The sequence below is a fragment of the Ananas comosus genome, linkage group 15 (assembly GCF_001540865.1).
Source record: "Ananas comosus cultivar F153 linkage group 15, ASM154086v1, whole genome shotgun sequence".
NCBI lineage: Eukaryota > Viridiplantae > Streptophyta > Magnoliopsida > Poales > Bromeliaceae > Ananas > Ananas comosus.
This window is the reverse complement of record NC_033635.1, coordinates 10,744,334-10,769,961: the sequence shown is the minus strand read 5'-3', so window position 1 is coordinate 10,769,961 and position 25,628 is coordinate 10,744,334. Positions and strand designations below refer to the sequence as shown.

The 25,628-nt window shown below is 35.9% G+C and overlaps 3 protein-coding genes and 1 non-coding gene across 6 annotated transcripts; 2 read left to right on the top strand and 2 right to left on the bottom strand.

Moving 5' to 3' along the window:
- On the top strand, nucleotides 4,747-8,619 carry LOC109721315 (glucan endo-1,3-beta-glucosidase 7-like). Its single transcript, XM_020248858.1, has 3 exons — nucleotides 4,747-5,086; nucleotides 7,292-8,211; nucleotides 8,300-8,619. The coding sequence occupies exons 1-3, from the start codon at nucleotides 5,026-5,028 to the stop codon at nucleotides 8,501-8,503; spliced, it is 1,185 nt and encodes a 394-aa protein (XP_020104447.1). The 5' UTR covers nucleotides 4,747-5,025; the 3' UTR covers nucleotides 8,504-8,619.
- LOC109721314 (5'-3' exonuclease) lies at nucleotides 8,792-15,532 on the bottom strand. 3 transcript variants are annotated; one of them, XM_020248857.1, is made up of 16 exons: nucleotides 15,343-15,532; nucleotides 15,048-15,241; nucleotides 14,186-14,390; nucleotides 13,811-13,890; nucleotides 13,204-13,242; nucleotides 12,614-12,632; nucleotides 12,241-12,297; nucleotides 11,440-11,567; nucleotides 11,297-11,365; nucleotides 10,678-10,763; nucleotides 10,269-10,378; nucleotides 10,105-10,155; nucleotides 9,937-9,995; nucleotides 9,747-9,791; nucleotides 9,409-9,483; nucleotides 8,792-9,323 (listed from the first exon to the last, which is right to left on the bottom strand). In XM_020248857.1, the coding sequence occupies exons 2-16, from the start codon at nucleotides 15,177-15,179 to the stop codon at nucleotides 9,207-9,209; spliced, it is 1,272 nt and encodes a 423-aa protein (XP_020104446.1). In that variant the 5' UTR covers nucleotides 15,180-15,241; nucleotides 15,343-15,532; the 3' UTR covers nucleotides 8,792-9,206. The 3 variants fall into 3 exon arrangements, with proteins under 3 accessions (XP_020104446.1, XP_020104444.1, XP_020104445.1); XM_020248855.1 differs by having other exon boundaries at nucleotides 15,346-15,532; XM_020248856.1 differs by lacking the exon at nucleotides 12,241-12,297 and having other exon boundaries at nucleotides 15,343-15,531.
- On the top strand, nucleotides 15,959-16,032 carry TRNAE-UUC. The gene has a single exon. It is a non-coding gene; the product is annotated as a tRNA-Glu (tRNA).
- LOC109720978 (ATP-dependent DNA helicase DDM1) lies at nucleotides 16,240-23,243 on the bottom strand. The gene is made up of 16 exons (XM_020248359.1): nucleotides 23,157-23,243; nucleotides 22,823-22,955; nucleotides 22,312-22,617; nucleotides 21,927-22,025; nucleotides 21,443-21,789; nucleotides 21,180-21,366; nucleotides 20,890-21,065; nucleotides 20,283-20,352; nucleotides 19,727-19,916; nucleotides 19,248-19,352; nucleotides 18,637-18,731; nucleotides 18,422-18,541; nucleotides 17,702-17,821; nucleotides 17,516-17,614; nucleotides 17,097-17,198; nucleotides 16,240-16,783 (listed from the first exon to the last, which is right to left on the bottom strand). The coding sequence occupies exons 2-16, from the start codon at nucleotides 22,919-22,921 to the stop codon at nucleotides 16,547-16,549; spliced, it is 2,352 nt and encodes a 783-aa protein (XP_020103948.1). The 5' UTR covers nucleotides 22,922-22,955; nucleotides 23,157-23,243; the 3' UTR covers nucleotides 16,240-16,546.

Here is a 25,628-nt window from a genome sequence, read left to right as displayed (position 1 = left end):
CCCCTTCGATCACTAGGCAAATGATATCGAAAAATCGCAAAATTTATTTTCTAGATACTTCAAATACTCTAGATCAAGTTTAACGGAGCCGATCGTCAATTCGAAAGTCCGAACATCGAAAACAAAGTGGAAGCACGGAGCACGGAGCCCTCCGTGCTTCCATAAGCATTCTAGCCGCACTATATATATATATATATATATATATATATATATATAAAATTAAGTTACTGTCCTTTTAGAAGGACGGAGGGTCTTCGTCCTCCTAAATTGTTTTGGATGATGGAAATTTTGATTCGATGATCAGAGTAGTTAAAGTTGATCTAGAATATTTAAAGTGTCTAGTTATTTCATGAATTTTAAAAATTATTTACATAGTGGTCAAAATATTACAAAATCAATATTTTTTTATGACCAATATGAGCTGTTTGCTTGTTTAATGGCATAAAACAATCCAAACGGCTTGAATTTTGGATAGAAAATTTTTTTTATTATCTAAGAAAATGTTTGATAACTCTGATTATTACTTGAAAAAAGTTTAACATCTACTTTCAAAAGTTTAACATCTACTTTCACAAAGTTTTTCATTTTTTACCATTCATTTTTTGACTCTTTAATAAACTTGATAACGAATTTTAAAATGTATGAAATTTAGTTCCTAAACGTTATAAATATGCTAAATCAACTTTAACTGTTCCGATCATCAATTCGAGATTCCTATAATTTAAAACGATTTAGGAGACAAATTAAGGTCATCGTCCTCCTAAAAGGATAGAAAAATATATAGCTGAACTCTCTCTCTCTCTCTCTCTCTCTCTCTCTCTCTCTCTCTCTCTCTCTCTCTCTCTCTCTCTCTCTATATATATAATATATCTATATATATATATAATGATAGAACTTAGGACAATACTATTGCTATTAATGACAAGTACATTGGTGTAACCAAGTTTTTGGCCAATGGGATTTAAGGAGCTATGGTTAAGATGATGTTGGCCTCTAGGGCTGAGTGGAGTGGTTGGTTTGAATAGTATGATTAAACGCGATGAAAATGATCAAAGGTTAGATCAGACGATAGAAAACTTAGGAGACCAAGTGCTTCATGCTATTAATACGATAGTTAGCGGCTATATAGTATATATATATTATAATAGAGAGAGAGAGGGGAGAGGAGTGAGAGGAGACGAAGAGAGAGATGAGGAGGGCGCCGTGGACGAGGCGGGCGAGGGATGAGAGAGAGAGAGAGAGAGAGTGTGTGTTTGGCTAGAATATTGTTGATAGTATTTGGTCTTTTTTACTATCAAATTTTTAATCCTTGAATGAGAAATTATAAGATTAGGATGATATTAGTCCCTTAGAGTTAAGTGGTCCCCGTAATGTTGAGTGATTCTCATTGGATTATAATATTTAATCCAATGATTAGAAATGATCAAAAAAATTGATTCAAAGGCTAAAAATTTGATAGTAAAAGGGACAAATACTATTAATAGTATTCTAGCCCAACTATATATATATATATAGAGAGAGAGAGAAAGAGAGTTGAGCTTGAATACTATCAATAGCAAACGGGCTTTCTTGCCACCTATTTGTTTTTCATGATAGAGCCTCCAAATCGACAATCGGCACTGTTAAACATAATATATCTATACCACTTGAAGTGTTTAGAAATCAAATTTCAAATCCTTTCGACATCATTTGTCTAATAATCAAAGGGTTTCAAAATTTGTAATTTTAATGGTCGATATGAAGTGTTTTCTCATTTAACGGCGTAAAAATATCCAAATCAATTGAATTTTTGTTAAAAAATTTTTAAAACTATTTAAAACAAGATCTATACTCTTAATCTTGATTACAAGACTCATATCGTCATTTTTTAAAGGATATTCATTTTCAGCTGTTCATTTTTATGTCCACTCGATGGATAAGAGAACAATATTAGAAATGTATAAAATTTGATTTCTAAATATTTCAAGTGGTATAAATAAAGTTCAACGGTACCGATCGTCGATTTAGAGACTCCATCATCAAAAATAAATGGGTGACAATAGAACCCATTTGCTATCGATAGAAGTTCAGGAATTAGGCTGGAATACTATTAGTAGTAAAATGCTCTTTTTGCTATCAAGATTTTAACCATTGGATGAAAAATTATAGGGTTAGGATGGTATTAGTCAGTTAGAGTTGAGTGGACCCCCTAGGGTTGAGTGGTCCCCACTGGGTTATAGTATTTAATCCAATGATTAGAAATGATGAAAAGTGTTGATCCAAAGGCTAAAAAACTGGTAGCAATAATGAAATTTTGCTACTAATAGTAGCCCAGTCCAACTCGAAGTTCAGAATCTGAAATTTAGAAATCAAAAGTTGGAGGACCAAAATGAAACACAACTCAAAGTTCAAGGACTAGTAAGTAGTAATAAACTAATAATACAATTTAAATCTCCCAGTTGTTACCCTCCATACCCTTGCATGCTTTTTTTTTTTTTTTTTTTTTTTTTTTTTTTTTTTTTTTTTTGCTTCTCAGCGTTCGTTGGCACGTCACTTGCTGACGTGGACATTTTAGCCACAGCTGATTGGGTACTAGCGTGCCACGTCACCCCATCATCCAATCTCTTTTAGGGGAATTAAATTAATAAGTAATAATAAAGCAAATGGATCCACAAGAGTTCTCATTGGCCACTCCTTGGTTTTGAATCATTAACTTATTTGAAGCAAAACACTCTCTCTCTCTCTCTCTCTCTCTCACTTGATTGATTGGTCTCTCTCCAAGCTTTGATCTACGTAATGCTAGTTTAGAACATTTTAGAAATGGCGTATACGTTACGACAACAGATATTATCAGAGTAATATTTATTATTGTCAGAAAAAAAAAAATTTAAAATATGGATCAATATAATGTATTTACTCTAACTTCACCGCCGATCGATACTCAAACTCTTTGTTGAAAACAATTATGAAAAAAATAATAATAATAATATTAACCTATCTCTCACAACATTTCAAATTTTACGTCATGCACCTTCTGCTAAAAGTTTTTCAAAAGTAAAAATTTAAAGTTCAGCTTCATAGCCATACAAAATATTAAATTATATGAAACAACTGTTTTCTCTAAAAGCGCTCAAACTTTTGAAAATAATGACTGTTTCGCGTTATTTAACTAGCCGAGTCCTAGCAATCTCCTAACGTAATTGATTTTCTTCTATTTAATTCAAGTTCACGTAACTAAGCTATCAAAAAGTATCGAGCCCAAAGATGAGAGAGAATGTTAAATATAAAAAATTTTAAACACTATTCATTGTTAGCTTATACTTTTGGAAATAACAGTTGTTTTGCATTATTTAACACAAACAAACTACAAAAAAAAAAAAAAAATTTTACGTGAATTCTAATTCATCATAAATCTAAGTTTATCTAAACTTCACTTTCGGATAAACAAACATGTCCCTCAAATTAATGTTTTTGTGCTTAGTTGGAAAGAATAAAGTTGCTATCAATTGGTTTTCTAGCCCCCTCAGATTAATGCTTTGTGTAGATAATTGAGAAAAGGTATTTAGGATTTATTAATATATATTCATGCCTACATTAATATATATTCATAAATCACACTACTTTTTATAAGACTTATGTGTAACTAGAATACTATTATTATGCCATGTATGTTGAAAAGGAGTTTAATCTAAATTAATATGACTATTTTATAATTTATTTTGTTATTATATTTAATATGTAATATAAAAAAATTAAATTAAATATCATCATACCTACATGGAATAATAATTGTCACAAAGAGTCATAGAAATTAATGTGATCATTTGAGACAACTTAATCAAAAATTAAATGCCCATCAATTCTCTTTGAAAACCGTAGTGGCAATAATTGGTGCAGTTGAAAAGGACAAAAGAGTAAGTTGCAACTGCTAAGCAAAGCCATTATTTATTAAATAAAAAAAACTTGCTTTGTGTGCTTAAGTATACAAATTTTTGAGGAAAATTTCATGTACTCCTCATTTGATTTACCCTTTTTTATTTTAATATTCTATGATTTTAATTGTATAACTACTTAAGTATTCTATAGTTTTTATTTTTTGTTACACCCTCCGTTAATTTTTTTCGTTAAAATAATCACGTGCCGTTAGGGATGCGCAAAGCGCAATCAGAATTAAATTTTAAGCCGTTTTCAAGATGTCTTATGCTTTGTTTATCATACATGACGGATTTAATGAAAAAGTTAATGAAAGATATAACACAAAATGAAAATAGAATCTACAAGATAATTAAGTCATACACTTGAAATCACACGGTATTAAAACAAAAAAAAAAAAAACATGAAACCACAAAAAGACATGCATCTAAAAGTTTTTTCTTATTTTTATATGGTGATATATAATAGTTTCAAATTGTTTGCGTGAATTAATCAAAACTTTTCATATAATCACAACCAAAGCAGGTATTTCACTCATAAAGTGATTTAGTCATCATTATCGATACAGCTATAATGTGCATTGTAAACTAATCATTATATAACATATCAACATGTCAGCGCATCAATAATTCAAAAAAAAATAAAAAATTATTTTAGGATAGCTTCCGCAATACGCATATATATATTAATCTACCTGCCTATGCATTTATTAATCTAAATATTTATTTTTATTATTTTAATTATATTATTGTATATATATACTGGGTAATATATATATATATATATATATATATATATATATATATATTCAAAGGCACACAAAAAAACATACATATAAGTGAAATGCTTTGTCGGAAACGTGTTCTTAGTTTCCGTGCTTAGATTCTCTCACCAGAAGAAGAAGCCGACGCCGACTTCTATAATACCTTGCCCGAGTCGTCGACGACTTTGAAGAAGACCTGTCACAATTACAAAATTACCCTCCAACTATTACTATTCCTCTCCTCCATGTAGTATAACAACACCACGCAAAGCAAAAAAAGAGAGAGAGATAGAGAGAGAAAGGCTCTCCGAACCCTCTCTCTCTCTCTCTCTCTCTCTCTCTCTCTAAAAATGGTGGGAAAGAGGGGGCTTCTTGTGATCTTGGTGTTCTTCGAGGGCTTCTTCTATGCGAGTAAGCTTCTATTTACCCCCCTCTTCTGTTTTTCTCTCTCAATTTCTGAATTAATTGTATCAAAAGATGCCATTTTTATGGGGTTTTTGTTATGAGAGGGCCAAATTTTTCATTAAAAGAACAATTTTTGGATTGAAAATGTGACTCGTGAATAAGAATTTGATCGATTTTGTAGCAATTTTTTATGCGAAATCGAAAAGAATTTCACTGCTTGGCATGGGTTTTCTTTTTTTTTTATATAATAATTAGTTTTCTTGTTTAGTGTTCTTGGGTCTCTTTCAATGCCACGAGACAGAAAAAGAAAGGAATAAAGCTGGGGTACTTTCAAATTTAAATTAAAAAAAAGGGGGTTAATGCTATATTACTCTGCAAGCCTAATTGAATATAGTCCCTGTACTATCTGTGAATTACAATTTGGTCCTTAGCCTTTTATTATAATTTCCGAGCTTTAATAAAATAATATAACATAGCTATTATTTTTCTTACTCCTGTTTGAAGCGAACTTGAGTAAGAAATAAAATAATTATTTTCTAAAAAAGGTTAGGCTTATTTTATGATTAAGCCTAAACTGTAATATAAGCAAAAGTTAAAGAGGGAGAGTATCAATCAAATCGCAATATATGGATAGTGCGAGGACAAAATTGTTAAACTTTATTGCCTGCACCCGGTTTACAGGTGCATTCTATGCACCGCAATCAATATTTGATGATTAATATCTTTAAAATCAGAATTTAATTTAATAAAATATAATTTATACCATTGAAAAGTCTATGTATAACATAGGCGTCAAATAAAATAAAAGGCTTATTATATAATTAGTAAGAAACCAATACCTAAATTTATAATTTTTTATAGGGTAAACTTCAAATATCACTCATATAGTTTCGCATTTTCTCACTTTAGTACCATATAATTTAAAGTGTATCAAGTTAGTGGGATGTGGTTTCATTTTTATCTTTTCGTTAGCTTTTTCATTAACATTTTGTTAAATTATATACAAAAAAAACTTCAAATAACTCATCTAGATTTATCGAATATTTACTTTAGTATCTTTTAGTTTCAACTTTGTCACTGATTTAACTAAAAAATTAGTGGAATCGATAATAAAAAGATAAAAATAAAACCACGAGGTACTAAATTGATACACTTTAAACCACATGGTACTAAAATGAGAAAGTATGAAATCACAGAGATGGTATTTGAAAAAAAAAAAGTTTATATATACAGACTTTTTATATATAACGAATATGTCCAACGAGTCAACCTCTAAGTCGTAACATTTTAGACATAGTTTGGATTTGTGTTATCAAAATCATATACTCTTATATTTTGAAATGTCAAAAAAAAAAAAGAAAAAGAAAAAAAAAGCTTACAATATTTTCTTCTTTAATACTATAAAATTATGTACACAACAATTCGAAATTTGGTTAATCCCTCTCCTAGATCTAGTTTAGTACTGCAGTAGCTAAAACATCATTTTCATATTATGAAAAACTAAAAGAATTTAGGAAAAATTTCAAATATCATCTCTGTGATTTCGCACTTTCTCACATTATATTCTGTGGTTTAAAGTGTATCACTTTAGTATCTTATGATTTCATTTTTCTCTTTTCGTTAATTCTTCGTTAAATCACATATAAAAAATCACATATATCTCACCTATAGTTTATCGAATGTTTGTATTGTTGGCTTCAATGGGCCAGTATTATGTCCTGTGGCGGGAGGCCGGGTTGGGCCGAGTCACGTTCGAAATGGCATGAGGCTAGGTAGGCCGAGTCATGTTCGAAGTAACGTGAGGCCGGGTGGGCCAAGTCACAATTGATATCCGTGGGCGCTATATCTGTACGCTTTATGTAAATTGGTTGCGTCTTTCTAACAGCTCGAGCTTTTTGGAATTAATGGTTAGCGTCAACGATCCGACAAGTGGTATCAGAGCCAGTTGCCACAGATTCAATTTCCTCCGGCACCTACATCCTGCCCTGTGGCGGAAGGCCGGGTTGGGCCGACTCACGTTCGAAATAGCGTGAGGCTGGATAAGCCGAGTTATGTTTAAAGTGGCGTGAGGCTGAATGAGCCAAGTCACAATTAATACCCGTGGATGCTGTATTTGCATGCTTTAAGTAAATTGGTTGTGTATTTCTAACAGCTCAAGCTTTTAGAATTCATGGTTAGCGCCAACGACCCGACATATGTGTGTGTGTGCAGGAAGTCAGGCGGTGATCGGGGTGAACTACGGGGCGATGGCGGACAACCTGCCGGAGCCGTCGGCGACGGCGCGGCTGCTGGCGTCGACGACGATATCGCGGCTGCGGCTGTACACGCCCGACGCGGCGCTGATGTCGGCCGTGGCGGCGGGTGCCCCGAACGTGTCCCTGCTGGTCGGCGTCCCCAACTCCGACGTGGCGGTCCTGGCGTCCTCCCCCTCCGCCGCCGTCTCCTACGCCTCCGCCAACCTCCTCCCCTTCCTCCCCTCCCTCTCCGCCGTCTCCGTCGGCAACGAGGCCCTCTCCCAAGACCCCTCCTCCCTCGACCCCTCCCTCCTCCTCCCCGCCGCCATCCTCGCCCAGTCCGACCCCCCGTCGTCGGGGGCCTTCCACCCCGAGCTCGCCGGAACCCTAGACCCCATCCTCGCCTTCCTCAGCCGCACCGGCGCGCCGCTCATGATCAACCCCTACCCCTGGTTCGCCTACAGCGCCGACCCCACCCCCGAAACCCTAGCCTTCTGCCTCTTCCAGCCCAACCCCGGCCGCGCCGACCCGGCCTCCGGCCTCGCCTACGCCAACATGTTCGACGCGCAGGTCGACGCCGTGCGCGCCGCGCTCGCCGCGCGCGGCTTCGGGGACGTCGCGGACGAGCCCGGGGCCACCGTCGACAACGCCAGGGCGTACACCGGGAACCTCGTCGCCCACCTCAGGTCCCTCGCCGGCACGCCGCGCGTCCCCGGGCGCTCCGTCGACACGTACCTCTTCGCGCTCTACGACGAGGACCTCAAGCCCGGCCCCACCTCCGAGCGCTCCTTCGGGCTCTACCGACCCGACCTCACCCCGAACTACGACGCGGGCCTCGCAGGAGCCGGGCCCAACCCCACCAACCCGACCCCGGCCCCCGCGTCGTCGTCGGCCCAGGTGCGTCGAGATTCGCGCTTTTCGGATTTTGATGAGGTGCAATGCTGTTGTGTTTGCTTTGCGGCCGTTTGATCTGAGCAATGTGCAGGGGAGCCCGATCCAGCCGGGGTGGTGCGTCACGGCGGCGTCGGTTCCAGGCAGCGGCGGCACGATCCAGCCGGCGAGCAACTGCTACGTGCCCAGCGCCGTCGGATCGCGGCGGCCCGGAGATTATTGCTGCAACGGTTATTGTGTGTGGTTTGGGACTATGCTTTTGCTGCAGCAAGTTTCTGCCTGGGGGGTTTACATCTGACAGTACAGTGTAAGATTGCTTTGTGATGTATGCTGCTGCTACTACTACACTTCTGCTGTGTATAGAAGTTGGGGTTTATAAAGGATGGTGCAATTTAAGAAACAAACATTTCCGAATCATGGAGCTTCCGTATTGCTGCTTTGAGAAAATTATAAGACGAAAGCTTTAAATTAGAACTTCTATCTAATAAACTCAACGCTGAATCCGATAGCTGTTACGAACCGAACATACCAAATCAATTCCGAGCGCGAACCGAACAAACCCTAGGTAACAGAAACCCTGTTCCAGTTGCAAACCGAAGGAACCGCACATATACTGAATCGATTCCAGGGGCGAACCAAACATGCCCTGGGAATGAATCATACACTACTCGACAACAGGTATTTCTCATTAACCATCCGTCGAATGTTAGTGGATGCGAAAATATTACATGGATGCAGATTCAGAGCACTCAGAATCTCAGAGAAATTAATCTGAAAACTCGTTAGAGATCGGTGTCCTCGACATTAAATTGTGGCGCTGCTATGCTCTACACTTTGTAATCCTTCCTCGTTAACAGTGTTAATTTTTGCCCAAAATTTCTCCTGGAAATTTCTTTTTTCACTTTTTTCTTTCACTTTTTTTTTTTTCCTTTCAGGGAGATGATGTTAAACATTTCAAGGACAATCACCTTGTAATCACAACTCAAAATTGCATGGTTTTATCATGTTTGAAGTTTGTTCCAGAGGTACGATGCTCGTCGGATGATGGGATCCGCAGAGAAGCCTTCTGCGTATGCTCCGATGGCACGCAGCAGGGCTATGAATTTCTCTCCAGTATCCTAAAGCAAATTCATCGGAAAAAGATAGTAATAAAACTCTTTCTAAGCTCTTGCATAAAGATGAAATAGAAAAATGAATACATACCTGTGGCTTACGGAACACAAAGTCGGGCGTTTTGAAAGGAACCATATAAGTCGGAAGATCCGACCGCAATGTTGCCTGTTACAGATAACATGAACTTGCGCAAATAAGAGAAAGAAGATAAAAGGGACGAGAAATGTTAAGCGACAAATGTAACCAACAATTGTAAGTATAAGCAAATTGATAATTTTTCTCAACTAAGTACGCCCGCACACACACCAGTTTATAGATTTATGGTAAAGCAAGTAATGCGTCGGTTTGGATCAGGAGGCATCCATCACAATCTTTGTACGATAGAGAATTTTATTGGTTATTAAAAAAAGAAAAAAGCAGTTTAGTACCAAGTTCTTGCAAAGGAGGGCTTGATCGGCATTTGATATCAAAGCCTGTAAAACACCAGAACGAATAACATGTTTGATCCGAAATTAAAGGAAATTTTTAAAAAAAAACGAGGATAGATCTAGACAAATGGCAGGAAAAAAGAAAAAATCAGAAATTTCATTAAACATGCTTTAGAACAATTAATTGCACCTGTTTAATCCGTTCCTCCTCAACTTGATCCACAGATTGCAATAGATTTTCCAAGGAACCTAGCAAATAACACAGAAATGCAATTTCAGTTTCATTAAAATATACCCGTTGGAGCAAATGGAGAAGCACATACTAAACCACATAACAGCAAAAACAGGAAAATCGTACCAAACTTAGTAATCAGTTTTACAGCACCTATGTCTCCAATGCCCTCAACTCCTGGAATATTTTCCAAAACATCCAAACCAACAAAGAACATCAGTAAGAAATATATGACTTTTCAGGTTTATGAAACTAGTAATTAGTTGCAAGATAAATGAAAGAGTTAGTGCCTGGAATATTGTCAGATTTGTCACCGGCGAGTGCAACCACATCAACGAATTGAGAGGGTTTTAGAGCCCCATATCTCCTGGCAAAATCTTCCACCCCGAATGAGGCCATCCTACATATCAATTCCATCAATATCATTAGCTTCAAATTTTTCGGACCCAAAAAAAAAAAAAAGCAAAAGCAAAAGTGAAACAGGAAACATAGACGACATTGAAAACTTGATATTATTAGAATACGAGAGATTTTCCAGGACCTCCAGTCAAGCAAGTCAAAAAAAAAGTACATAAATCTGCAAGAAAATGGTGAGGAAGGATAAAGAACTCCACCAATGAATTGCTAGTTGAAGTTTATTGTATCATAATTAATTGGAAGAATGAGAGATGAATTAGCAGCAGTCAAAGCTTTACTAACCCAGGTCCGCGAGGAGCAATTCGCAGCAAACGTAACGAAGGCGATAATATCTGAAAAAAATCCTTATCTGGGGAGACAACTCTCACCTGTGAATTGGGACAAATTGTTTGGTTAACAATTCAACAGCTAAATATGAGGGAACAAGAATACAAAAAACACATTTCCTCCTGGCCATTTGGCAATTTTATGCAACATTAAAAGAAGTGCCTCATCAAGGTTGCTGCATATAAATTAGCAGGTAAACGAAGAATACCTCATGCAAGACTATTGTAACGTAAAATTCCTATGAAGAAAACTAAAAATTGTTTTACACCTTTGATCCCCTTGTACCTTGAATTTTAGACCAATCCTTTATGGACTAGAATGACCCCAGCACTCCTTGTGATGGATGTATGCAGTCGAGAGTTGGGGACATTTTGATCCATAAACAGGTAATTTGATCCATAGTTGTAAAAGCAAAAAAAATGGAGTGAAAGTTGATAAAATCAAAAAACAAGCGGACTGTTTTGAAAATGGTCAGATATCTAAATAGCGCCCATTTTTCACTGATGAAAGGTTTTTAGAAGTTTCACGAATTGCGAAGGAGGTAAACGGTAATTTCAGCACATAAGGAAATGACCTTGTAGCCCACAGAAACACTATTGACGGCCAAAGTCCCAATAACATCATCAGCCTCAACTCCTGGAACCTGCATCAATGACTTAATACATACAAATGCCAAAATAATGCTGTACGTCAAATGTGCAAATCTCCAGATTTTACCTCAATTACTTTGATCGACATTGCTTTAATAGATGCTTTCAAATACTGCAGGCCCTGAACAACAGTGTCTGGTGTTGGGATGCGGTTGCTCTTATAAGATGGGTATAACATGTGACGAAATGTCAAACCTTCAGATTGGGGGGAAAAATGTTTAAAAGCCCAGAAAATGTGCCGGAATGTTAAACAAAAACAGGGACCTCAAAAATCATGCAAAATCATCTATTCATACATACTCCTTTAAATAATGGATATTCATACGTACCCCTTTGAAAGAGTAATTCTTATGAAAATTCTGGAACATATCCTTGAGTTGGGAACCAAGAAGCCATCCAAATCATCGGGGAGGTTGGTTTGTATTAGAAAAATGTTTCAAAGAGGGGCATTTTTCAAGCATACATACAAGAAATCAAGTTAAAAAGTAGGTAACTCCAGAGGAAGAGGATGAGCAACAATATTCTCGAACGACCACTCCAAACATCACTTTCAAGGAATTCAATGAGTCATAAAGCTTTCAAACTGACAAACAACATGATATATCAAGAGAAAATCACCTATCAGAAGTAATTATCTACAGCATGATGAGTATTGGCAAAGATGGTAACTATAAATTCCAAAGGGTTTTTCATTAATTTTATGCCCATTTAGTATTCACATCCCGATATAGAAGCTTAGGCAAACATATGTAAATATTTGCCACATTTTCTCAGACCGACTCACAGAATGTTGAGAATTGGCTATTGACGATTTAAATTTTATATATTTCTCCGCCACTATCAGATTTTAGTGAAAGGCATATCTTACCTTTTGCCATGTAACATTCTTTGGATGGTATAGCAGTACTTTGACCATACGGAACTCCTGAAAAGAAAAGTTTGCTCACTCATGTGTCACTTATTTCAAAAGCTTTCAAATTACAGGTTTGAAAATTTTTACAATTAAGAATTTGCAGTCTTCAAACAACTAAAAACCCTAAAATGGGTAGTATTATTCTGTATTACTGTAATGATGTTCAACACATAATGCAACAGTACGCCATAGATCATCCACTCATAGATAGGCAATCAATAACTCAGTCAACAGCAAAACCAATCAAGCATATCTAATTTCCTAATTTAACAGCATTAGAGCAAGAAATGATACTCAATGGACATCAACGACATATACATTTTCTCACCATCATGGTCAAACACCACCTGCATGAAGAGATTTCATGTATCAATATACTGGAAGAAAAAACTACAGAAAGTTGAGAAAAGAAAGTATAAGAGAGTATTAAAGATCAAGAACGCAGAAAGTATAAGGAGACGTAGCCCTGTAGTTACATAGATTTGGTTCAAAAGAAGCAAGCACTTGATATGTGGCCACGTTATCTTTAGAATTTTGGGACATAAAGCACCCAAAACCTACTAAGTATCAGGCTCTATAGGGGCTGCTACGGCCAATAAAGAGGCCTCGGCAATTCCAGTTCACTAAATAGCATTGTATAGCAGTTATGCATTGATACCACTGTAGTGGCTGCAATACCAGTCATAGGGGCTCCTATTTAGAACACTATATGATATTTCTGTTTTCGTGAAAGTACAATATTGCGACAAAATGATACTGCAGTATTGCGAAGAAACCTTAATCTATTTAACTATTGCCAGCATCCACCAATGCAAGAATCATGCGATAGAATCATAAAGTTGGTTGAACATAATATTAGAGTAGAAGGTAAGTTCATTGAAAATTTTAGCCAGACTTTAGAAGGACAGAAAAACATACCGCTACATGAGATGGAATGTACTCCAAAACGTCAAACAGCTGCAAAAAAATAATTAGATGTCAAATTGTCAATAAGAAATGAAGTGAGAAAATACTTGATAAAATACTACAACAACCAAAGCCTTATTCCGCAATTAAGGTTAGACTACATGAATCTGTCTCTTTTCAGTTATATATTGGAACATGTTGTTCAAGCCATCCCAGTAGAATCCTATTAATGTGAATCCAAACTTCCCAGCATATGAAATTCAATTGTGATTTATCTTGTCCTGCCAATCAGAAGCAACAATTTTTCGCTTCTTCAGATGAGATGAAGGCTCTAACTAAGTTAGACATGAGAATAAAAGCATCTAATACTCATGCTGGATTCACTTTTCTCGTACTCTTCATGCATTGTAGTTTGATTCTTCAAGATGAAGAATTGAAGAATTAAGAACCAAGTACCAAATAAGGCCTGAACTACTAAATTATTAAGTGAAAGAAAATGAAAAAAAAAAAAAAAAAACTACAAAAATTAGGACGCAGTCACAGAAAGGTTGACATTTGAGAGATAAAGAGATCAAACTGACCACCATATCATTGAGTCATACAAGAAAAGGCGGCTTACGAGAGATAGAGCCGTGAATATTGTTAGAACCCAATCTCCATTCCCATCAGCATGCTCCAACATACCATGTTGCAATTTTGCTATATCCAAGCAAGCAATGAAATTGCCCATCATTATATGAGAAAGTACATTGTGACGTAAGCAAGTGCAGAAATAGAAGCAGTCAAACAGAGAGTAGGAAAGGAATCCACATTTAACTTCGTCTCAGCATTTGGTTATGCAAAACAAAGTAATGTTAATTTAGAACTGCTGAGTTGGAAAAACTTGCTGATAAAATGCTTGAAACAAAGATGTGGACATAGTGAAGAAACATGGCCGCATTTCCTGTCAAATGAGTGAAGCAAAGAGAATTAACTCAAGAGTTTCTGGAATAACCTAGAAGCTTGTAATAAGATCTGTACATAATTGCAGTTCCGTCAATGAGCATCACTCTGTTATTTGAAGGATCCACATGAGTGTCATTCTCTCTAGGCTTTGAAGAATCAGTCGATATGGTCTGAATCACCCTCTTGTCATAAAATGGAATTCGTGAAACATCTGACGAATCTGACTTCTGCAAAGTTGATGACTTCGAATAACCCTGATAAATGAGCATTAATTAAGCAACTGCTAAAAATCCCTACGAATTTTGCGAAAAGTTTTTAGAAAAGAATAGCTTAATAGAAAATCAGGAAGGAGATAACAACTAAGAATTAGATCGTGGTTAGAAAACCTCAAGTTCCAACTTAACTACATAAAGATCGATTTTCAACATAATTTTACTTCTAGCCGTCAAGCTACTTAAAACAATCCTCCCCCTTTATCAGAATTGCTTTGTTTCAGATGCATATAAGTGTTAATTATCTTCTTCTGAAGTTCATTAGTTGTGTTACAACATTACCCTCTCATGCTAACACTACAAAAATAATCTTGATTACTTGGTCCAATCAGTGAATCACGAGCAAGCACATTCCTTCCACATCCCTCGCATAAATTTTCACTAGACCCAGTACACTTTTCCAATCGTGTCGCTACGTATTTCATACTATTAACATACAAGAAATACATCTTCCTGGGTTTCTAACAAAAACAGAATAAATTTAGTACTAATAAATATACTTAAACTAGGGTATCTAAATGCACCAAAAATCATGCATTTACCGATCAAAAGCAAAACTTTTCCGCATCTATACGATAATTGAGCTAAAAATCAAAGATTTACGAACAAATCTCATTAAGAAACCCTAAAAGCAAGGACCTTTTTGCTGAGAGTAACTGGACCACAACGAAACCCCGTCGCTCTCGCACGAAACAAGCCGCCTCCTAGAGAGTAAACCTCCCTCCAGAACGAGTAGATGTGAGGGTGGTGCGACAAGCGACAACACGCCATGGCCACAAGCCCTCTCACTTCGCACTCGCCATTACTAGGGCAAGCCCATTTCCCTGCTTGAACTGAAACCCGAAACAAAATATTCATCAGTTTGAGCGCGAAAAAATGGGAAAAATCTCCAAAAAAAAGCCGAAAAAAAAAAAAGAAAAAAGAAGGAAAATACCACCGATTGAAGCAGTCCACGGAGATTGGCGGAGAATTAAAACAAGAAAAAGAAGGAGAAGATGAAATTGAGGATGCGAGAACGAAGATGGTTGGGGGAGAAGAGGAGGAGGAAGGTGTTCGAAGTATTTCTCCAACGAGAGCAGGGCATAAGATTTGGTAAATTGCACAACTGGTCCCTCAAACTTTGGATATTTTCACTGTACTGCTCGAACTTGTGAGCTGAGTATTTTAAACTTTTAACTTTTGAAATTATTTCACTTTATTGTACTACAAAAAAAAATTTAGGGTAAAACTTCAAATCGCCCCCTATGGTACAACATAACTTTATTTATACCTCCTATTTTAACTCATTTTTACTTTGACTCTTCGTAATTTAAAAAATATATATACATTTAATTATCATACTGTTTAAATCTCTTTATAAACAACAATATAGTACAAGATTATTATATTAGTTGAATTTTATAAGTCAAAAGAGTACATAAAGGTGACATGTATCGGGTGAGTCTGGATAGTTGATATACTGTATCCATACTGCAAAAAAAAGTAAAATATATATATATATATATATAATGTACAAGATAAATAAATTCTTTTTCCTTTAAATTTAAAATTCCATTGTCGTCTAGTCCGGTTAGGATACCTGGCTTTCACCCAGGCGACCCGGGTTCAAATCCCGGCAATGGAAAATTAAATTTATTTTTCCATTTAAAAAAAAAAAAAGAAATTGAGTTCCAAAATATTCTAAGTTTTGCATTTCTCATCGATTCAACTATTAAAATTACAAAAAATAAAAATTGAGAAAAATATGAACAGTCATCATTAGTTAACCACATTTGAGAATCAATTTCTAATGTTTTCTATAATAAAACTTAAAAATAAATAAATAAATAAATAAACACAAAGATGCCAACTTATCTATTAATGATAGATTACTTTGCGCAACAGTGCATACAAAAATGGGGTGCCATTGTTACATAAAGAGCTCGCTGCCGCAAAAATAGTTTACCAAAACCTGCAACAGCTCATGCCACATTGACCCACTACCACCCTCATAAGATTACACCCATTTCATGGAGTAGTTTTAAACACATCTAAATGATAATAATATTCCCCTCATCATGGGCAATCAACTACAAGTTTGTGTCTATATTTGACAAAAACCCAGAAGAGGTAAGTATGCAGGATTTGTTTTTGTTTTTTTAACTGCTGAGCGAAGAGAGTACGCTGCCGCCGCTCTTAGTAGGTATCACTACTTCCCAGCCAGGCCCTTTCAAGGGGAGGGAGTTGATTGCGGCGGAGTCGCTGCCGCCGATGGCGGGTTGGATCAGGTCGCTGCGGTCTAATACCCGCAAAAGATCTTCGTCGCTGATGGTAGTCTGGATCAGCTTATCCTCCTCGTCCTTCTCGTCTTGAAGCAGCGCCAGTAGTTCAGCTTCCTGAAGGTTTCGGACAAAAGGCGTGTATAACATTTGTATTACGGTGCTTTAACCGAGAGCTCTTACCGTGTTTTGAAAAGATCGTCATTGTTCAAAGTAAAACATACAACAAACTATATCGCCTACAAATATTCTAAAGAGCGACTAAAGAAAAAAAAAAAAAAAGGCTTATGTTATTATTAGAGATAACTGTGCCGAATAATAAGGTTCCGTGATGTCGCAAGAGTTCGCGGAATTCACGTAACATGAGATCAAAGAAACTGTTACTCATTAACTGCAAAAAGGAAGAGAAATAGGGAAAAAACATACTAACCTCCAATGCATTGTTTTTTACTCTATCTTGCTGGAATTGTCCTTTCGCAATAACCACGTGTTCCAACTTCAACTTTCCGAAAGCTTTCTTTATCATGCGACCCTGTAAACATGATAGCTCTAAGAACTAGCATTAGCAAATGTAAATCAAATGCCACAAACAGCAATTAAATTATAGATTTGCATGTAAGTTCCTCTAAAATCAGAATTACCAAACATGACATTCGGAAACTTAATTTCTTATGTGTATATGCTTCCACATTCAATAGTTCTCTCTTCGAAAAAGAAATTTCCACCACAAAAACAACTTCGCCACAGGCTACACTTTCAACAATATACTTTAAAATTGAGAGTTTACAGTCGATGATCGAGCGAAAATATATGATGTCAAACAAGAAATAGATAAACAAACCCTATTACCTCCACAGAATGTGCTGTTGCCAACCTATATACATGTACGGGCCGGGTCTGCCCAATCCTGTGGCATCGATCCATAGCCTGCAGATCCATTTGAGGATTCTGCATATAAAGTGTAAGTTAGTTGCAATAAACAAAAGTTGTAGGAAATGCAAAAAAATTGTTTAAAAGAGGGTAAAAGCTATTTACCCAGTCACTATCATACAAAATGCAGGTATCGGCGGCAGTAAGATTAATACCAAGACCACCGGCTCGAGTGCTAAGAAGAAAGACGTCGAGATTGCTGTCTAGATTATTAAATGCTTCTATCTGCAGGAAGAAGACTGCACAAGTAATGCACAAATACGAATTGCAACAACGAAAACAAATTTGAGAGCAGTTCGAGTGAAAAAGTGGGAGATAGATCGAAGAAGATAAATAATGTGTATACACAATGAAACGCTAGATATATTTCAAAGCTGAGTAGCATGGGATTTCAGAAGATTACACCTACTTATCTACGATTTTAGTTTATGTCATGATGAAGTGTAATAAAGTGTGAGATCATGGCATAATGATTCATATCATGATCAAGTATAATGAAGTGTGAGGAGTTTGGATTGCATTGCCCGTTCCAAAACAATAAATTTACAAACTTAGATCCAATCCAACAGCAACTCAATTAAACAAGAGCATCGACTCTACTATAAAGTAAAACTCCATCCAAACAAACTCCACACACAGATAAAAGCAAACAACATGTGACATACTACCAAATGATAATAATATATATGCATTCACTAAAAGCATTATTTTACATAAATGATTTTTTTTCTTTTTTCTTTTTACCTGTCTTCGTCTTTCATCCAGTTTAACATTCACTAAAAGCATTATTTTACATAAATGATTTTTTTTCTTTTTTCTTTTTACCTGTCTTCGTCTTTCATCCAGTTTAACATGACCATCAATTCTGCAAACCTCAAGTCCTTTCTCGCTCAAGTAATAGTCAAGTATGTCCAAAAGTTTCGTAAACTGAGAGAAAATCAGAACCTAGAAAATCCCAAAAATATTCCATTAACAATTCATGAAGAGGACAATATTCCATAAAGGACAACAAGAACTGAAAGAATAAATAAAAAGCATACTTTGTGCTTTCGAGCAAGTAATAGAGTCAGCAACCTGTCAAGCAGCTGGAATTTGCCGCACTGTTCTACAAGCTGATTGATAGGTGGATAAAGAACTGTACAAATAAAGAAACTTATCATCTAAATTATATGAAGCTGATTTTTAATCACTCAGATAAACTGCACTACTAATCCCTGAACTCCTGTCAAATGTCACTTTGGCCCTCAAGCTTCTGTGTTGGACGGTTGATGCCCCAAACATTTGGAAGTATTTTCTCTGCAGTCCTCGAGGAAAATATTGCCTGCATCTGATGCATCCGTTATCCGTGCACCATGAATCCATCAGCTCTTTTCATCATGTACTTTCAATCCAACAGTCCGATTTCAAACTAATGAAAAGGTCGCAACTCAGCAAGTGGTATGGATTGAAACATGAAAGGAGATCAATGGCTGATGGCAGGTTGGTGCACGGATGTAGCGATGTGAAAGCACTAATCTCTTTCCTCACAGTAAATGAGGACAAGGATTGGAATGAAACGTTTTCAAAAGTTCAGGTAAGCTTAAGAACCAAAGTGAAACTTAGCTAAATGTTCAGGAACTAGTGGCGCGATACACGCTAGTAAAATACATACACGAATCGTTGAAAGCAGATTCCAAAAGATCAGGGTGGTTGCAATTTTTACGAAGCTGCATTACCAAATTATTCAGCTTTCTCTTCATTCCTGGTTTCAAAAACACTGCATGGTACCGCACACGTTAGCATTTGTCACACACATTCTTCAGAAAATATGGAAAACTTCCTACAGATAATTACTTACATAGCCCTGCAACATATTCTTTAAATATTGCAAAATGATCACATGTGCCCTCCAGAAACTTAATATCTTAAAAATAAACAATAGTGCTTTCAAATTCCATTGCGTTACAAAAGTTTTTTCAAATAGAATACCAGATTTTCCGCTTGAATGGGATGACCTCCCAACTTGACAAAAGAATTTATCTTAGATAAAACTGCACTTTCGAAAGGACTCTATGAAAATTCACGTTTCTACGGGATAAATGTAAAAGCCCCAATTCAAGAAAGTTAACCAGTTGCACGAAAATATCTAACCATTTTCGGCTTTCTTTATTAAAAAGTTCTCAAGTGTTTTGTTGACTAAGTGATCCTGGATTTCCTTCTGATGCTCAGTAATATTAGCATATAGAATGATCTCCTTCTTTCTCGGAAGCATTTTCTCTACATCTTCCTTCATTCGTCTTAAGAGGAATGGGCGTAATATTGAATGGAGCTTGGATATCACCTGAAGATAAAGAAACTCATCAGAGGTCAGAGCAGAAGAAGAACGCAAAATTCTATCTTCTAACAAATATATCCCTAGAAAATCTGAGTTTCCAATATGCTCTTAGCCCTTTAGAATCTTAATTTCTCTGATGAACCCTTTTAATTACAAAGATGCCCCCCCACTTCAAAGACTTTTTTGTCGTGCAAAACCAATTTGCCCATGAATCAGATGACTCTCCAAACTTAAGATGACAGATTGTTATTAAGAAGAGCATTTTCGAGGGAACATATGAAAATTGATATTTACATGGGTACAAAGATGATAGGTGATTATGTAGGGATATAAATGTAAAAGCCCCAAGTATCAATGAAAAGACAACATTACCTGAACCCTTCGCTTTTCTTCATTCTCTTCCGGTTGGTTCTCGCTGTTGCCTCTTCCAGACAAATTAAACCTTGTACAAGAAAATGTTTGTCAAATACAAATCGAGGACTAATAGATAGGCAGAGATATGTGTGCTCATATAAACATTTCACTTAACAAACATACTGTTACAATATCCAGATTGGATTAGAATCCGGGGTGATCAGAACACATGCTTTTACTTGTTAGTGGAGGTTAGTGCACCTCAAAAACAAAAGCTTTTGAGTTTCTGCTGTAAACCTCTATGAAAGGTCAAAGACTTCTAGATTGTTAATTATGCGTAAAAGCACAAGCAAAGGTAACAAAGAAATAAAGAGGTTGATAGGAGCATAATCATAGGGGAACACAAGAATAAAGTGACAAGCACAAGACATTATGATTAAACAGACAAACAGACACCCTTGTTATCAGAGCATGCAATTAGTCAAAAATTTTAAGAGAAAAACCCAAAGGGTTACATGGTAAAGATATTTTTGCATTTCATTAAAAAACTAATTAGAGCGCATGCAGCATTGTATTGTCATAGTAATGAATTTTTTTAAGCATTCGATTGTGAATGCACAATTACCATGACTCAAACTCTTGATGGGATGAGAATATGTCAGGCAAAATAAAGTTCAGCAGTGACCACAGCTCAGCCAAGTTGTTCTGCAGAGGTGTTCCAGTTAAAAGAAGCTTATTCTCAATTTGCAAGCGTCTCAATTCCCTCAACAATATGCATTTTGAGTTCTTCAATCGATGACCCTATACACATGACAAAAAAAAGAAAAAAAAAATGAATAAAAGAGTAAGATGCGAGAAAATGAAAGCACTATTGGATAAAAAGTTTTACTAGAATAATTTTACTCAAAGCATTACCTCGTCTACCACCACGTACTTCCATTTATAATGAGAAAGAAGTTTTGCATCGTTGAGGGCGACCTCATATGATGTGACTATAATCGGGAATTTAGGGCTAATTTGTTTAGACATATATTTCCTCCTGATCTCTGCCCTCTCTTTCCTTGTTCCATGGTAAATAATAGCACTCAGGGAAGGAACAAATCTGAAACCAAAACCCTCCTGTAAGAACACCAATATCTAAATGGCCTTAAATAATAAGGATTGATCGATAGCTTTACCTTGACACCTCATTGACCCAGTTTGAGAGAGTCGAAAGAGGAGCTATGACCATGTAAGGCCCATCCAAACCCTTTCCTTTAAGATGCGCAAGAAAACCGATTGTTTGGATTGTTTTGCCGAGACCCATTTGATCCGCTAAGATTCCGTTAAGCCCGTTTTGCCAAAGTGATATCAACCACTTCACACCCTTAATTTGATAGGACTTCAATTTTCCACCGGTCATTAATGGGACAAGTTCCGCCTGCTCTTTCGCAGCTCTCTCCTCCTCTGTAAGGCTGGCATCTTCCAGAGAGACAGCTTCACGAGATCTTGTAAGCATGGCGGCTACAGCAGTCTTAGCTTTTCTCTATAGAAAACCACAATACAGCTTCAGTTGGACTCACCACACTCAATTTTCCAGAGTTACATAAGACAACATAGGCAATAAATTATCTACAAAATCCAAATCAAAACACAGCAGCAGAGCAAAGACCAGTAACTCACGGTGTTGTATTGCGAGGCCGCCTTCCGCTTCCGACCCCGACCTCTCTTCTTCACTTTTTCCTCGCCCTCCTCTTCTTCGGCTTTACTCTCCGCCCCGTTCTACAAACCCAAAAAATCAAGGTAACAAATTTGTGTGAAAATGCTTTCGACTATAGACCATTTTCAAATATAACCTACTACTTCAAGTGAATTGATAAGCAGATAAAACTATTTAGTTCAATAAAACACAAAATGACATCTCTGATTCGATGGAAAACTATTTAGTCGACGTGTGTTTGCGCGTCAACAACAGAAACTAAAATTGGGCCGATAATTGAGAATTCCTACATACATTTGAACAAAAATTACAAGAAAGATTCGAAACCATAAGGGAAGAGGCCATTACCAATGAGATATCGTCCATCTTTTCTAAAAGGAACTCCGAGTAAAGCTGCGTCTGCGTCAAAAGCTCGTCCAGCTTGCTGAATCTGACGTCGGGATCGTATGCTTGTTCAGAGGCTTCCTTCTTAACTTTGAATTCCTCCCCTTCCTCTTCCTTGATCCGGGCCACAAGAAGCTTCTCCTCCTCTTCCGCCATGGCTTCGGAGATGAGCGACGTGTCCCCGTTCTTCGCCGCGAGATCAAGCGGCAGAGACGACGAATCGTCTTCAAGCCCGTTCTCGTTCTTGATCACTTTGGCATCACACATATCCTGATTTCACCAAGAAATACGAATTAAAAAAAATCCAATTTTCTTTTGCAAATGAAGGTGAAGAAAATGGAAAACCCTAACCCTAAACCCTAATATTATTGAGGGTTTTGAACCCAAATTAAACCAAAAAAAAAATCTCAAAAAATACAAGAAAAATTGCGGATTAACGATGAATCGAAAGGAAATTTAAAAAAAAAAAAAAAACCTCATCTTCCAACACCGAGGTTGGGGAATCCGCGGCTCCATCGCTCTTCGCCCCATTATTCGTCGTCTCCGTCGCCTCCTCCATTTCCTCTTTGCTCATTAAACCAAGCAACGGATCGATCGAAAACTATGAACTAAAATGGTGACAAAAAAAATACAAAATAATCACACAAAAATCGGGCGATAGCACAAAACAATCATCGATCTCCCAAAAAGTACCCATTTTTTGCTGCAAAAGCCAAATAAATAGCTTAAAAAGCACAAAATTAGCTCCAAAAATCATCCTTTTTTACAAAAAAATGAGGTGAAAAACGGGAGATCGTAAAAAACCATACCAAATCGGCGACGAGAGAGAAAGCGAGAGAGAGAGGGGAAGAGGATTCGATCGATCGAAGGGTTTCTAAAAGAGGGGTTTTGGGCGGGAAAATGGGAGAGGAGTGGAGAGAGAGGGATATAATAATACAAAAGCTCTTAAAGTTGGCGTTTATTTACATTAATACCCCTTACCCCTTTTTTCAGTTCAGTCCATAACCGTTTAGCTTTTATACTTCAGTCCTAAATTCTAGTGTCTATATAGTGATCGCTCAATAAATATTTTTCCGTGAAAATAGGAGTACAATTTGTTGAAAAAATAAAGTGTAAACTTCATATACCACTCCTATGATTTCGTATGTTTTTACTTTAATATTCTGTAGTTTAAAGTACATCAAGTTAGCATCTTGTATTTTTATTTTTATCATTTCGTTAGTTTTTTCGTTAATATTTCCTTAAATTATATACAAAAAACTTTAGATACTCCACCTAAGTTTATCAAATATTCACTTTAGTACCCTTTAATTTTAGCTTTATCACTGCTTTAACAAAAAAAAATTAGTGAAATCGATAATAAAAAGATAAAAATAAAATCATAGAACACTAAAGTGAATATTTGATAAACTTAGGTGGAGTATCTAAAGTTTTTTGTATATAATTTNTTTAACAAAAAAAAATTAGTGAAATCGATAATAAAAAGATAAAAATAAAATCATAGAACACTAAATTAATACACTTTAAACTATTTAATACTAAAGTGAGAAATTGTGAAACCACAGAAATGATATTTGAAGTTTTTACAAAAATAAAATAAGGCCTCATGTGATTATCCGAATAAATTATTCAATAATATTTTTTATGTTTGATATTAAAAAAATTTTATTATGATTAGAAGTTAAAGGTATGGTCAAGTGTATCAAATAGAATAAAATATTGAGTTATCTTTTCAATATAAAATTAATTATTTGGTATGTAAAATTTGCAATCCTATCAAATTATGAATATTACGACTTATTAATAACTAAAAAAATTAAATAATAAAATTTTTGTATCAAATAAATTATCATCGAATAACTTGTTCTAGCACTCAGATCAAGTCTAAATTATGTCATATCCTTTTTAAGAAGCAAAAATAATTTTAAAATTTCTAATTCTAAAAAAATATACTGAATAATTTATTATCAAATAATTTATTTTAAATCCAAATAGTGACATCATGTTAGCAAAATTTCCACATCACATTTTTCTCTTATTAATTATAAATTTAGCTTCATTTTTAATTTTTTCAATAATAAATATTGCAAGTAGGTGGTCTGGTAAATAGAAAATATTTAATGTTATGTTGTAGCCAAAAAAAAGAAAAGAAAAAAGAGATTCTAAAGTTTTAAAAAACCGAAGCTATGAAAAATAAATATAAATATTATTATAATAATTATTTTTAAAGGCACTATTCAAAAAACACTTTATTTATCACTCACAGCATGACTAAATCCTCAATATGGCTTTTTAATTGAGTTGATTAATTAAAACAGCTAATAAACTATAGGGACCCAATTAAAAAAAAAAAATTTAAAAAAAATAATCAGGGGTATTTTAGTAAATTCACTAAGTAGCATTTAAAACGGGGCCATTGTTGCTATAATGGGCAACAACGGGTTTCTGTGTCAGGCCCGCGTGCCACGTGGCGCACTAGGATTGGAAGACATGTGGGGCCCACGTCTCGAGGCCGTGATACATCGGCGTTACACTGTATAAGATGGGCCCGGTGTCATGGGCCTTGATTTTCGGCCCAATTACGTGGCCTGCGGGCCCCGCATGTCAGAGGCTTCCAACCAATGATACGTCGCCGTTCAAATTTTCAAAAACCGTTGGAATTGGACTCCCAAGTATGGGCTAAACTGTAATTTAAAAAATAAATAAAAAATGTAAAGGGGCCCCGGCACGAAATTTGATGAAACCGGAGTTTGATTGCTTTGCTGGATGTAATTATAAATACAGTATAATTAAAGATGTATGCAGTTAAAAATATAGGAATTATAATTATATGTATCTTATTTGGTTAGATGTAGTAGAAAACGCTATAACTAAAAATAATTTGTTTGGTTGTATACAGTTGAAAACTAACTTTTAAAATTTTATCATTTTATATATATATATATATATGACGGTGAGATTACCTCGAATGTAGAAAAAATAATTGCATAAAGTTACTCTCTCTAATTGCTGCAGTTGAAACTTTCGAGCATCCTCTGCAGTAGTTTGAGTTAAATACATCAAACTAAATACTACATTTGTATTTATATACAGTTACAACTGCCGTACAATTGCAATTATATCCAACCAAACAATATCTAAAAACTTGTTTGTTTTCGTACAAGTCGAGTTAACAATCATAACAATATCTATCGTGCGTGTTTTTCAAACACATTATTTTTACCATCAGTTGACTAATAAAATATAAATAAAAACATACTATGGGATCAAAATAAGAAGAG

What these genes read in the sequence shown, in the direction of transcription:
- LOC109720978 (XM_020248359.1), bottom strand. Translation starts at nt 22,921, where the DNA reads ATGAGCAAAGAGGAAATGGAGGAGGCGACGGAGACGACGAATAATGGG. An exon ending in CATCAAGAGTTTGAGTCATG is followed by an intron (nt 20,353 to 20,889) that starts GTAATTGTGCAT and finishes TTCTTGTACAAG; the next exon opens with GTTTAATTTGTCTGGAAGAG. An exon ending in ATCTGCTTTCAACGATTCGT is followed by an intron (nt 18,732 to 19,247) that starts GTATGTATTTTA and finishes TTATTTGTACAG; the next exon opens with TTCTTTATCCACCTATCAAT.
- LOC109721315 (XM_020248858.1), top strand. Translation starts at nt 5,026, where the DNA reads ATGGTGGGAAAGAGGGGGCTTCTTGTGATCTTGGTGTTCTTCGAGGGC. An exon ending in CGAGGGCTTCTTCTATGCGA is followed by an intron (nt 5,087 to 7,291) that starts GTAAGCTTCTAT and finishes GTGTGTGTGCAG; the next exon opens with GAAGTCAGGCGGTGATCGGG. An exon ending in CCGCGTCGTCGTCGGCCCAG is followed by an intron (nt 8,212 to 8,299) that starts GTGCGTCGAGAT and finishes AGCAATGTGCAG; the next exon opens with GGGAGCCCGATCCAGCCGGG.
- LOC109721314 (XM_020248857.1), bottom strand. Translation starts at nt 15,179, where the DNA reads ATGGCGTGTTGTCGCTTGTCGCACCACCCTCACATCTACTCGTTCTGG. An exon ending in ATTGCTCCTCGCGGACCTGG is followed by an intron (nt 10,379 to 10,677) that starts GTTAGTAAAGCT and finishes ATTGATATGTAG; the next exon opens with GATGGCCTCATTCGGGGTGG. An exon ending in TTGTGTTCCGTAAGCCACAG is followed by an intron (nt 9,324 to 9,408) that starts GTATGTATTCAT and finishes AATTTGCTTTAG; the next exon opens with GATACTGGAGAGAAATTCAT.